At 43.8% G+C, this 14,233-nt stretch overlaps 1 protein-coding gene across 1 annotated transcript in view; it reads right to left on the reverse strand.

The window, feature by feature from the left end:
- Window positions 1-3,834: 3,834 nt before the first annotated feature.
- PDSS2 (decaprenyl diphosphate synthase subunit 2) overlaps window positions 3,835-14,233 on the reverse strand; it is a 613,264-nt gene continuing 602,865 nt past the window's right edge. Inside the window, exon 8 of the mRNA XM_069235439.1 lies at window positions 3,835-4,811. Coding sequence (XP_069091540.1) covers window positions 4,653-4,811 — 159 coding nt within the window. The 3' untranslated portion in view covers window positions 3,835-4,652. The remainder of the gene's footprint in view (window positions 4,812-14,233) is intronic.

A 14,233-nucleotide genomic window follows, 5' to 3' on the forward strand; every position in this document is an offset into this window, starting at 1 on the left:
AAAGTGTTCTTCTGAGAACTTGGTGCCTTGTTGAATCACCTGGTTTGGGGATCCAGCAAGCATCAGGTTGCATTCAATAAGCAAAACCTTCTGATAACCGGTTGACAATTTAGTGCATACAATTTTGTACACTACTACCTGGCAGTACAACCACAATTGATGGTGCAGTGGATGCAGCAGTGCGCCTATGTGTGACTCTGGTGTGCCCAGGCAAATGTCAGCCAAGGTGGCCTTGATCTGGCTCATTCTGAGATGTGGGACCCTAGGTGGCCAAGTATAAGATTGAGCCAAACAGAGTCAAAGTGCTGAAAAGAGGATGAGGGCTAACCAAATATATACTGACCCATATTCTGTCCGTCCCATTGGTAGGCCTACAAAAACTTGAAACCCACATCACAGTCAGACAGCTTGAGGCCTGGATAAGGGCTTAGATAGACACAGTTGGCCACTGTTAATTCATGAGAGTTATGAAGTCACTGGATCAATGACTGAAGAGGACAGACTTCCAGCAGACAGTCCTACTCTATGGTGTCCTAACTAATGTCCTACGCGTACAATGGAGCTCTGCAGAAATAAATCCCCAGACTTATGACCTACTATAACAACACCTGTCCATCATAAGTGAGTGTAGAAAGAAAGTTTTGTGGCATGTAGGTTCCCTACACTCCATGACAAAGATTGATTAGTGTTAAAGCAAGCTGGATCTGGATTTAGGAAAGGAATTGGATGACAGGGAATGCAATAATGTATTAGAATCCATCTATATCGTATATGCAATTTAATTAAACACACAGGACATATTTGACTTCCAAAAGAATTAACAAAATACACGCTCTAATATCTTTATCCTGCTCCATAAGCGCACACATGGATTCTTCCACATAGTGTGGATTTGTCCTAACATTAGGAGACATATTGGATACAACATTATACATACCAAGGCTTGGACACTAATGTTACATGCTGACAAGGCACTGGGCTCCTGGGAGATCCTGGTGGAACAACATCTCCCCTCCACACAATACCCTTCCTGTGGTCTAAACCACAGGCCATTGCACAACAACATAGATACCCAGATGAGTATGGAACTACAGACGACCCATACACTCAGCATGGAATCAATAGCCTGCGATAAACTGTCCTTCGCCTATTACAGGTTGAAATCATTTTGGACAATTCTGCCTCAGGTCATTTGACCACTGCTTGCTGAATTGTCTTTATTTTTATTACTTTGTTTGTCATCCGTGTACATCTATGAGAATGATACACTTGACTCAATGTGGTTGAAGATTTTCCACTACAAGATATCCTGATTACATGAAAAATACCTCTTTATTTCTGTTGTAAGGCATGATTGAATGCTTTGCTTCAACTTAACAAAAAAAACTTTTTTTTTTTTAAAGTACACCAAAGTTGTCATGCATATTAACGTTGCCACTTAATGAACCAATGCCTGCAACATTGATATTGCCCTGGATGGAACACGTAGGGCCAGATTTACAAAGATTTTGTGCTGTGTTTGCATCACAAAAGTTATGTAAACCAGGGCAAAATGCTTTTTTATTGGTTACTTTCAAGCTTAAAATTTGTTTTGCACTGGAAAGTTGTCTAAAAGTAACGCTTTGCATTGCTTTGCATCAAGGGGGTGTTACATGGGTAGTATATAGGCAATTCCCATCCAACCACCCATGCTTTTTTGACACAGAACCCTATCTACAACAATACTAGATAGGGTTTTCTGTCAAAAATTACCACCACTTGAAAGCAGGCATTAAAAGGAAAATGGTTTTTATTTCTCCATTCTTTTCTGACTTTGCATGTGTACTGCACTGCACAGCACACACACAAATTAGAAAACATTTTAAAAGTTGCCTAGGCATAGTATTTTGTACTGGAAGTGAACCCATTCTAGTACAAAACTTATCCTGGGTTCATGCACACACCCTTAGACTCTAGTGCAAAGGTGTGAGTGTGGTGCTTGTCAGCAAAATTCTGCAACAGCACTAGGGATACAGGAGGAGAGAGACGTATCTTTGTAGATACAGGGGCGTAACAAAGGCCCCTGCAGCATGGGGGTCCACCGAGCTCCGGGGGGGGGGGCCTCAGCATAGCACCTGGCCTGAGTGAGTTCAGCGGGGGGGCTCCCTCCATGTTTGTTACGCCACTGTGTAGATATGGCCCTCTCCTGCTCCCTCCCTGTAACGCAGAGTAATGCAGCATATTTGGCTGCTGCACTGCGTTGGATGACACTTTTGTAAATTTGGGCCCACGTGCACACAAAGGTTAATCAATAAGGTTCTTTTATGTATGCCTAAACACACTATTGATCACAGGAACATTTAGGGACCTGGAAGTTCCAAAAGTAGAGAAAAATATCCCAACTCTAAATGAGCATTGTCTCCGTCTTGATATAGGCAGGAAAAGCCTGTATGCCCTTGGAACAGTCACTCTTGACAGGCGAATCAAAAACAAACATTGATTTTATCAGTCAAACCATACACATCACATCCTTTCCAGGTGTTCGTCAATCTAGATCCCACAAAAAATACTTAGGAACCCGAAACGGGAAATATCCTTCGATACATCTGGCTCTATGACAGTGTCACTAGAAGCGAACATGTGCAGCGGTTCAAACACTGAAAACTTAACGTCTGTGGCTATGGTGCATGTCTTGGCAGATAATTCACAAGCAAACATTGTTTCAATCACCACATTTCCCACTCGCTAATATTTTGCCGGATCAATGTGCAGAAGTTAGTCATTCTGGAACCTACAAATTGTGGGTATGTCTGGTTTGTGAGACTGAAACTATGTCCGCATGCAAATCTTCTGTCAAGGGTGACTGCTGTACAGTAGGTAGACCCCTTCCTCGCAGGCAAGGCCGGCACCGCAGCTACAATGGCGAGCTTCCTGTCTTGAAACTACAGCACTTGAGGACTCTACTAACACTAATAGGTGATCCGAAGGGATAGATGGGTACCGCCTTTGATAAACGTGCCATACATCCCTAACAGGACGCTGCAATTAAGCAAACGCACACACCACGCTTATGTCTGACAAGATCAAGCAAATTAGGCGACCATGCAAATTCGACGAGTCATATTTAACTGTATGTATAGGAAATAGCTCCAGCAAGCCAATCCTCGATCAAATCAGTTTCAACACAGGTGGGAGGGTGCAAGGGAGGAAGAGAATTTGACAGAAATAACTGCGCTAAGTGTTTGAGTGAACGATGTAATGAAATCTGTTTGCTGTGCTAGCTGTCTCCAGATTGGGCTGTAATTACACCACAGAAGGAAGAAAGGTAGCTGAGTCTCAATCTGCATCATTTATGTAAACTCAGCCTTCTTGTCAACGGCCTTCTCGGGTTGCATGCATGCAAACCACAAAAATCATCTCCTATGGACGAAGCAGAGACAGTGTCGGGTTGCAGACTTGCGATACACCTTATATTGTTTCTGTCACTGGGCTGCTGCGGTTCTAGACTTTCAAGCGCTGTCAAACTAAGGTTAAAAACTTGTCACGCCCCAGACTTTCTGGGATAAGCGTGAGAGAGGGAAGCGTAGGTGTCTGTCACGTATCACCCCGAGAGTACAGAGGTGCAGACAGTACACCTCAAGCAAATATTTTGGAACAAAAGCTAACACATTTTAGAGTCAGTTGAAATCAAAGCAAGTCTTAAACGACTTACAAGAAATAAATATCTTTTGAGGAGATACAACGGCTTGGGTGAAAATAATCCGACAAGAAAGTATATCAAAGCAAGTTTCAACAGATTTAGACGAAATCTGAGGAGAAAATAACGGTTAGGGGAAAAACAATGTGACAAGAAAGTAAAGAGCCGCTGGAGTAAAATATTTATTTCCTATGCAAAGATGAATTGATATATTTGGCACAGGTGTGTGTCATCAGAGCCCCAGGCACCTAATACAAATCAACAGTCCCTTCACACATTTCTTTTTTTTTTCACATAATCTGTAGGATTTAAAACACATCTAGTCCAAAGGTTAACTGCAGGTTCATTTATAGGCATTACTGATTTTTTAACCAGCGTAAGGAGACCCAGCAGCACGGCAGACGGAGACGATTGCTGCTGTTTTAATTGACTGTCTGGACTCTTTTCTGCTCCATTGATAAATGTGCACGTTTAATTCTCGAAGCCTGTGCCTTCTCTCCCTGGCTGCTTTAGAAAGCGCTTCTGACACCTGCAGCTCGGCGCTTCCCCTCCTCCTGGTCCCCTCCCTGTCCTCTGGAGGAGGGAAACCACAGGCCACCACACTGGCGCCATCCCCGGCTATGTCCAATCAATAAGGACTTATTTCCTGTCCATTTGCTGAGGTCACAGGAGGGAGTCTCATTAATTATTTCTGCCGGTGCAGCCTCAAGTGTGCTTCTGGCATGACAAGTGAAAACTATTTGACCTTATTTTCTGATTTTGTTTGCTGCAGTTCCAAAGGGAAACATGCTCCTGCCGTGATGTGGTGAATGAGAAAAAAAACTTGAAGCCACCAGTATGAATTCAGATCCCCCAGATGTATGAAGGGGTCTCCCCGCTCTCTTCGTCGACGTCCACACCGGGGCCACTCCCCTCGCTGATTTTCTACATAATAATTTAAGGTGCGTCTCGTCTCCCCCATATGACTTTCGTAATATCAGGAGAATCTGGTCACTGCATAGACGATGTTCTCCAAGGCAGACTTGGCCTCCGAGGGAGGAAAGCCCTTGAGGGCTTCCAATGCTTTGTTTCCATGGTAACGACACAGGTCAATAGCTGCAGTGACACCTTTGCCAGCTTTGATTGCTTCTTCCAACTGTAAGAAAAGCAGACAAGGGGAGCATTAGCAGTGATGGTAACGAACCGTTTTCCTTTACACAACAAGCCCTCAGTTTACCATGCCTTGCAGACACCACAGTCATAAAGGTAAACAACCATCTCGTCTGTGCACCTGTTGTTCGTCCCCTCTGTGAGTTCTAATAAAATAAATATATTTAAAGGCAAATAACCACAATATATTTACTCCTATTACTCCTAGAATTAGTGCTCCACGTGAGACTTTTTCTTCTGATTACATGCATGCGAATTACATGCCCAAGTGGATGAATCCCAGATGACAAGTTTAGCTTTTGGTTTACACAGTATTTAGTGTGTGTGTGTGTGTGTGTATATATATATATATATATATAGAGAGAGAGAGAGAGAGACGCCACATATCAGCAATGCCTCATATACAGATCGGACCTGCATGTGCAAACGGAGAAGTAACAACCCTTGATCGATCCTTCTAACTTTTTACAGATTCCTCAACTTTTGATTTTTCCCTAAGAACCAGGCTGGAACTGGAAACGTTTCTAGTAACATCTCCCACACACTGGTCAATGGTGCTGTAAAGACTCTGAAGCCAGTGGTGTTACAGAACTTGAGGGCCCCTCCCTGTAAAAACATGAAGGCACCCCCCCCCCCATCAACACAGGGCCGGCTTTAGTGCTGGTGGTGCTTGGTGCAACAGTCTTTTTTGGGGCCCTCCTCCGTTCGTGACCTCCTTCTCTGCAAATTCCTTCACTACCACTCTCCAACAGTGCCTCCCACCTCTCCATAGCCCTTCTCTGACATACATTTCTTTTTAAAGCGCTACTCATAATTCACTCACAGTTTTGTGATCTGCACAGTACACGTTCTTTGCAGCAAGCGCAATATCCCTTTGCGCCATTTATGATGAGAAAGAACTGCTACTAGACAAAAATCGGGTCTCTCACCAGCAGTAACATTAATCACCAGAGTTAGCTTGACATTCTTATTGTTGCCTGAAAACTGATGAATGCATACACACGTTCAGTGCTTCTATACCCATAAGTAATTTTTAAACACAGTGCCCATACCAAACTTAGTGCACTGGTCACACTGCCCTAAAGTTGGCCCTGCCCCCACGCTATGGACCCAGCCAGGAGCTCTCAGGCGAGGGGACCATGCACAGTGCCTGGGGCCCCCTGGAGCTTGCTCCCCACCCCGCCCCGGACCGCATGGTCTATCGTTAGGCCACTATCTGAAGCAGCCTTGTACCATATCCAGAATTGACAATGCAGACCCCCATACAGTCCCCGCCCAAGTACATCGATGTCAGTTCCTTTCTTTCTGCATGCCCTTCAATGTGGATCTGGAGGTCTGCACCCAACATTTTATTGTTGTTTATCAACTCAAAAAAAAAATATATTATTGATAGCGTGCTAGGGAAAGTTCTCCCCTGAAGCCTACATCTTTTAAGTAATGCTGTGACAGCAGGAACCAGATTCAGGCTACAGATCCACACAAAGCCTGCCTATGGTATCTAGGGTCAAGGCACAACTCCAAGTCTTGTAATAAACGGTCCCTGATGCATTCAAAGGCTATCGGAGTGTGGGAAGCGAAGCTGTATGATAGCAAACACAAGAAATAGAGCAGGTAACACTCCAAGTGCCAGACCTGCACCCACTACAGGTTTTGGTCCTGCTCAAAGTCGGTATCCTCCTGAGTTGAAGTCGAGACAACTATCACCACAAAACCAAAAAGTCTAAGATAGCCTCATCACGCTCCTCTCACTCCAGCTCCAAAAAGAAGTCACGCAGCTGCCACTCAAAGGACCTACCTCCGCTTCCAACATCTGACTCCAAACCCATACCAAAGCTGGTGTCGGGCACCCACCACGTTCCCCATGCCATCGTCTACCCTGCAGTAGATAGAGGTCGTCAGGTAGGGCACACTGCAGTTTTTGGAATGATGCTGGCTCTTTCTGGAGCTCCTTTCGGACACAGGGCCCCCTAATCAGACCTATTCTGGCAGATCCTGCTCTGGTGCTGACTGATCCAGTTGGGCTTCCATAATGGTTGCTTACCTATGCTGGCTCATATCTCCACTTTGCGTTAGAGGTTGAGTCGGCTCGCACTACAGACTAACTTTCATGGTGAGCGTAGGTTAAGTGACAGACATCCTTGCATGCTCCCATGGAAGTGACCACCACTTGGGCAGAATTTACCACCTTATCAACGGTTTGTACTGCTGAGGCAGTGTGGCTTTCTTTTGCTGGACCAGTGGGCCCGGCAGCTTACTGGGCGGCATATGACGATGCAGAATGCTGTCTGTTACGGGATGTCCTTCACCTGCAATAGTGAGTTGGGCTTGCATGGTGAAAGCCCTGGCCAGGGATCAGGCGGAGGTGTGGGGGATTCCTTTCTGGTGCAGGAGTGCCAGCATGAGCACTGCCCTAGGAGGTTGAACCTATCGGCAAGAGAACCGGAAACAAGTCTGGGAATGCTGTAACAGTACTCTCAGCAGTGAAGATGGTGGTGAGAACAGCATGGAGGTAGCTTGCTTGCAAAGGTATGAAACAGCATGGAGGTAGCTAGCTTGCAAAGGTATGAAACTCAAACTGTCAAGGCTGGATGGTATAGTTGTTCTATGTCAGTGGCTTCACCTCCTGGGCCCTTAAATGAACGGGCTGTTTGGACTATCTATCCAAGGGGACACCACACCAGAAGGAACATAACAGGAAGGAGAGAGAAAAGGAAGGGCTGACTAATCCCAGAAAAAGCTCCTGGAATTCCAAAGTTTCTCAGAAGTCAGAGGCTCTGCTGGGTGATAGTTCATTTAAGAGGAAGCAAAAAGTTGTTTCCCATCAAAAAAGGGCGAACAGATACCGAGTAAGCACAACTGGTTTGGAAACCAGGGTGGAGGACTCCATTAAACCAAGACATACAATAGACTGGTAGGCAGCAGGGCGAGGGAACATGTCCAGGATCCCTTAGATAAGAGGTCATGTTGCAAGAAAGTCTTTCTGAAAAAAACTACAGGTCATAATCTACTAAAACCATTCCCATCTTTGTGGACTTATTTTAAAATCATAAGCCCATCAGCCATGTCAGTAGCCGTTTCACTACCAGAGGTGTCTTTGCTCAGAGTGTCTAACAAGATTGGAGGGGGACCTTTAGGTCAAGGGTGGAACAGGAAGGCATTTCATACATGTCAAAGATGCACCTAGCTACTGTAAAACCGACTCTTACTTTAAAGAGCTTGATGGGCCCATAGAACCACCAGGTCTGCAAAGCTCTGGTCAAGCTGCAGTGATTAGGAGGGATGAGAAAGAACAGGGGGAAGCTGGTAGCGTTAACATCTGACTCTCTGATGGGCTGAGGCCTAATTTTAACTTGCCAGTGAATGAAGGACTAAAGGGGAGCCTGGCACAGCAGCTGTAGACACTGCCTACTGCAAACTCCTGGGCCGGTCATTACAAGAAACAGGTAAAGAGCCGGATCCAGGGGGGATTGAGAGTATTCTAATAAGCATCTTGGAGGAAATTAAAAGTAGGTTTGCCATCAAAGAATTAAATCATAAAGAAATCTGCGAGTTGTGTCAGATGCTGAGCAGAAACCTGGATGACCTGCTGGTGAGAACTTCTATTTTGAAGGAGAGCGCAGCAAGCACAAAGAGAACAGTGGAAAGAATTTGCACTCCTTAATGAATGAGAAAAATCAACACAAGAAACACTGGAGAGATTGGAGACTCAGGCAAGAAAGAACAACATTAGGATCATGAATGTACCCGATGGTGCTGAAGGAGCAGATGCAAAGACATCTGTCATTTCCTTAATTCAAGAGTGGTTACAGAACACCTTACAGGGATATCTGACACAGTAAATACAGAGAAACCCCCCAATAAAAGTATGCCCAGGAAGATTCTTGTCAATTTCCGTTCCTTCTTAGTAAAAGAAGAAATTCTCTCCACCACCCTGGAAATCAATACTATTTGTCTATAAAAATTAGACATGTGAAATTAGATTGGACCTATGTCATGCTACAGAGGAAAGACACTGGCAGCTGGGGATGAGAGCGAGTAAACTACAGGAACTGGGGGGCAAAGGCCCAGTTGGCATTCCCTGCGCAATAAAAAAATGGTGACTTACCCATAGGAGTAGTTTTGATTTGCAGTTTAAGGAATGTTTTGGATTCACATGCTTATTCTGCCACCTAGTGGTTGGGTCCAGAACTATTTCCTTTTTTTTTTTTTTTAGTTTTGTTCTGTTATTGGACAATGACTACATCCGCCATTTGGTTTAGTCGAGCATTCTACTGATGTCAGGCACCTATCTGGAGAATCTTCTGCACGTGACCGCCATCAGACAATTTTTTCTGGTGACTCTTTGTTCATTTTATTATGCCATGTTGTAGGCTTCCTCCTGATTTGTATCTTATCTGAGTCCTTATTTACTCTGCCTCGCCTTCATTATTGGGGAGATGGGTGGGATGCATGTTAATCCAGAAAATTCCTTAAGCTACAAAACTACTCCGACTAGTATGTAACCACTTCGTTTTGCAATGTAAATCTTTTTTTAATTCACATCATGTGCATCGATTTTGTAGTGGGTACTTCACTATGGTGGCTAGGTTGCAGATGAGGCTCTGCTTTCAAATAAATGTTTCAGTAATCTCTGTCCCACCTGTGCTTCTCTGTTCACCTGGACTCTGCTGCAGTAGTGTTTTGTGAACTGACCCCATGTTGCTGCCATACATATGTTGCTCAGCAGGATGTTTGCCAGGAAAGCAGAGTGTGCTCTTGGTTTAGTGTCTAGTTCAGGTGTCCCCAACCAGTCAATCATGAGCTTCAAGTAGCTTCCTGACCCCTTCACAGTAGCTCACAGCCTGGAGTTCTTTTTTAAATAAACACAGGGTCAAATATTTCCTTTTAAAGTTAAGGGAAAGCTGCATTTATTTTACATTAATATCACCAGGCTGCAGATAGCAAAGCCTGATAAGCAGTAGTACTGGAGTCAGATTTATGACCCAGGTCACAGAAGTGAAGAATAGAGGCACTACGGTATTTAACTCTTAAATAAAAGTCCTTGTCAACTCAGTGTTAGAATTTAAATAGGAGAAAATTTAAATGAAAAGTTATCTTACAATTAAGCTAACTTTTCATTTTCATTTTCTCAAGTTATTTTTTAAAGTGTTACATTTACAAACAGCAGGCCTCTTGCTCCCAGCGGCCACTACAACACTGTGGAATATTTATAACTGAAAAATACAATCATTTTTTAAATGGGAGAAATTTAAAGTGCAGAAAAATGTTCACATTGTTAACATATTTGCACTTTAAATTTCTACCATTTAAAAACATGGTTGTATGTTTGTGTTATACTTGCAACTATGCGACATATGGCGAAAGGTATGCCCTGTGCCACAAGTACATATGGCATTGGCTCTCAGTTACCCGTACACATATATCCCATCCATATGCACACATGTTCATTCATCCCCAAAGACCACGCTCCTATGGACACACGTGGCTCTAGTTAAAGTATTTTGTTCAAACCACAGCATCTTGCTCTATGTCTGAACATTTGGCTTAAAGTCAAGGAAGTTTGCCGTGTGGGTGTCTGGAAATAATGCTCGAGTTGTTTAGCCTTCGATGATTTTCACTGATCAGAAGTAGCTCCTGCTACAGAAAAGGTTGGAGATCACTGGTCTAGCTGATGTCAGCTTTTTCTCTGCACATTTTAATTGTTTGAGCTATTCACCGTGCAATTGTGTTCTTGGTAAATAGTTTTCTCTTGTTATGGTCTACAAATGATACAAGGATCGGTTTCCTTTTTACTGATTGATTTTGTTCTTTCCAGGTAGTGCATTCTCTATGGAGTGGCAGTGTGGGTGTCTGGATGCGTAGAACTGGCATTTTGTGTTTTGTGGTGTTCTGAACAGGTCTATTTCTGGTGTCCTCCATTTTTGGCACACCTGTTCGATCACTGTTTCATTCAGCTCCCACTCAAGTGAGGCGGACTGGTGTCTGCTCAGTTTGTCCACTTCTACGTTGTCTACCCATGGTAGATGTATTGCTGTTATGGTTATCTGTCTCTCGATAGCCCGCCTCCATATCTATTATGCTAGCTTTGATAGGGCGGGGGGATCTTATCCCCTCTGCTTGTTGAGGTAGAGCATTGTCATTGTGTTGTCTGACTGAACTTGTACTGATTTCCCCATGACTGCTTCTGAAAAGCTTTTAAGGCTAGGAACACTGTCTAGTCCCAGTGCATCTATGTGTGTACTGATTTTTCTGACTTCCAGACTCCTCTGATGTTGCGCTTCCTCATATGAGCTGTGCATACCACGTGTGAGGCATCCATGTTGATGATTACCGTCAGAGTTCATAGCATGAAGGTTCTTCCTATTGTTATGTTCTCCCTGTTTACTGTAATGTTCACCCAGTTCTATCACGTCATTTCCTCTTGTACTCTTTGGGTGACAATCACTACATCTTCGCAACTCCCCGTCACTTGTGACCATTGGTTCTGGATCAGTCTCATGTATAGCCTCAAATGTCGTATTAGTGGTATGCAGAAGGCCATCACTCCCAGCAACTTTCCTGCAGTACTGAGTCAGAGAATGGTCCTTCTGGTAGCAGCTATCTTCTTGCTTTGTTGCCAGTGCCCTCTTTTTGCATGGGATTGCCCCCGTGTGCATTGTATTGATTCTTGCTACCAGGAAGAGCTTCTCTTGCTCTGGAATGTGCAATGATTTTTCAATTTTTTCTGGACAGCCCCAGCCTGTGGAGTGTCATCATCACTGTTTCTTATGCTATCGCTGCACTTGTGGAAGGAACTCTCCTTTACCAGCCAATCATCTAAGTAGGGGGTATACATGTATTCCTTTATTCTAAGATGCAACTCTATGGCCGCTGAGGACTTTGTGAATACACAGGGTACTGATTTTTTTCGGAATGGTAGCACCCTCAACCGGTACTGTGCTTTGTCTATTTTGAAGAGTAGAAATTTCCTTAGTCTGTGGTTCATTGGAATGTGTAGCTACACGTCATTTAGGTCTATGGTTGCTATGTTATCCCCCTGCTGGAGTTGTGGGATAATCTATTGTAGCATTGTCATTTTGAATTTCTGTGTCTTTATGAACTTGTTTAGAAAGTGGAAGTCTAGTATGGGTCATAGTGATTTGTCTGGTTTTGGTACAAGGAAATATGTTGAGTAGTTTACCTGGTTGATCTCCTTCAGAGGTATTTTCTTTCCTGCCTGTTTTTGCAGCAATTCTCTCACTTCCTGGCAAAAAAGGCTTTTTTTTCTTTCTTCATTTGGGTTCTCTTCTTTCCCTCCACTCCTGAAGGAAGACTACTATCCCCGCCACAGGTGCTGCGTGTCCCAAAAAAGCACTCTTAGCTTTTACATGGAGCACAGGAAGGAGCACCAGATGGATGACTATCTTTTTATTAGGTTTACCGCAGGTAAGAATGGAAAGGCAATTCCGAAGCAAACCTTGTCTTGATGGACCGTCTTGTGCAAAAGGCAAACTATTACCTAGCATAAAAAGGAGCTTCCCAAGGGTCTTCAAGCTCATTCCACTAAAGTGAAGGCCGCCACTATGGCACTGGCTAGATGGGTTCTAGTTTTGGACATCTGCCAGCCTGCTACATGGGCGTCCGTACACTTCTTCACCAGTCGCTACTGTCTCAACAATGAAGTCCAAAGTGAAGGTTCAATTTGCTGGCTCCCTCCTGCAGGAGCTCCTGATGTTTTTCCAGTCCTCAGACCCTTCACTTTTGGCAAGTCCTGCTTTGGTATCTATTGAAAAGGTGAAGAATCTGTGGTTAGAATTGTTTCATCAGAAAGCAATTACCTTCAATAACTCTCCTACTGGTGGACACTTTAGCTGCAGATTCCTCAATACCTTCCCTCCTCCTTGTTCTTTGGGGTGGACTTCTGATAAGTCAAAAGGGTCCATTTTAGAGCCAGTAAACTGTCCAACTCTATGTCAGACACTCTGCTTCCAAAGGGGCTAAAAATAAACTAACAGCGCGCATGGTTTTTGCCTACATGTGGGCCAAGGTTGTGCTTCCAGAGGTGGGACGAGGCTACAGTGGAGTCTGATGGCGCTACCTACCGGCATGATGGAAGTGTTTCTGAATGCAGTCTACTGCTGTGGAAAATTCCATAGGTAAGCAATCTGAAATTAGAATATCCACCAGAAGAGCGGTAGCAAGGGTTTAAGTAACTTGTTCTACACATCAATGAAGAGACAGCAATACAAAAACAGATACCCGCATTTATTTATTTAATAGATGAACAGGCTATCAGAAATGCAGTCAACCATAGCCACCAATAGAGGTACACTCATAAACAACACACATGCAGTCTAACACAAAACGCATACAGTAAAACAAAACACAAACACAGAAGGTCATACAGTGAGAGATATGGCGAACGGTTAAAGACTACATTGATGCTCCCACACGCAGACCCATACTTACAGGTACTTGTGCACGCAAACCAATCACAAACATGCATATGCACACAAACAGAAATACAAATATACATGCACATCGGACAAAAGACAGTCACATATACCAATAAACAGCTTTCCTTTTAATTAATTGTCACAAAGTCTACCCCTGCCACCCTGGGTTCCCATTGGGACCCCTGAACCGCCTTTGCTATCCACGGTCTAAGGGGTCACGAGGAAGTAGGAGGCACACTTCAGCAGAAAATTAGGCTGTTTAGAGGCTGATGGTTGTTCATAGGGTTCAAATGATGTATGATTTTACTTCCACTGGTATTTTGGTGAACTGAAGAATGTGGTAAACAAATAGGTGCACATTCACATAGGACGAAAGACATACAGATGTCCATATACTCAGACATACAGGCACTAATACACAGACCTAAAGAAAAGCAGATGGCTAATATCACACAAAGACAACACACAAACTGTTACAGGCATACAATAAAGTCTGCGGGCCGACCCAATCACAAAGATACTGTGTGATAGCAGACTTCAGTCTGCGGGCCGACCCAATCACAAATCGGTAAAAAATACAGTACACTCGGCATGTTCATTCCATTCTTGGCTTGGTTGGTATAAACATGTACATATAACAATGCAATTTAGTACCTGCTGCTCTGTGTACTAACAATATTGGATCAGTGTGAAGATAAAAACCAATCAACCATCGGTTTCGTTTGATTTACAAACCTCCTTCTAGTTGGACATTTCACTATATGTCCTTAGCTAGCTGTAATGAATCCAAAGTGTGAGAATAAGCGTGGCGATCACCACCAAAACATTTTATTCTGCTGCCCAGCACCTTCAGTTTTCACACAGGATTCTGGTATAGCAGGGATCTCTTTTATTGTCTAATGTATTCTTCATTGCGTCCTGAAGGGTATGATGTAGGGTGACCAGATTTTGAGGAGCAAAAACCGGCACAGGT

This window comes from Pleurodeles waltl, chromosome 5, assembly GCF_031143425.1.
Source record: "Pleurodeles waltl isolate 20211129_DDA chromosome 5, aPleWal1.hap1.20221129, whole genome shotgun sequence".
In the NCBI taxonomy this organism is placed as follows: domain Eukaryota; kingdom Metazoa; phylum Chordata; class Amphibia; order Caudata; family Salamandridae; genus Pleurodeles; species Pleurodeles waltl.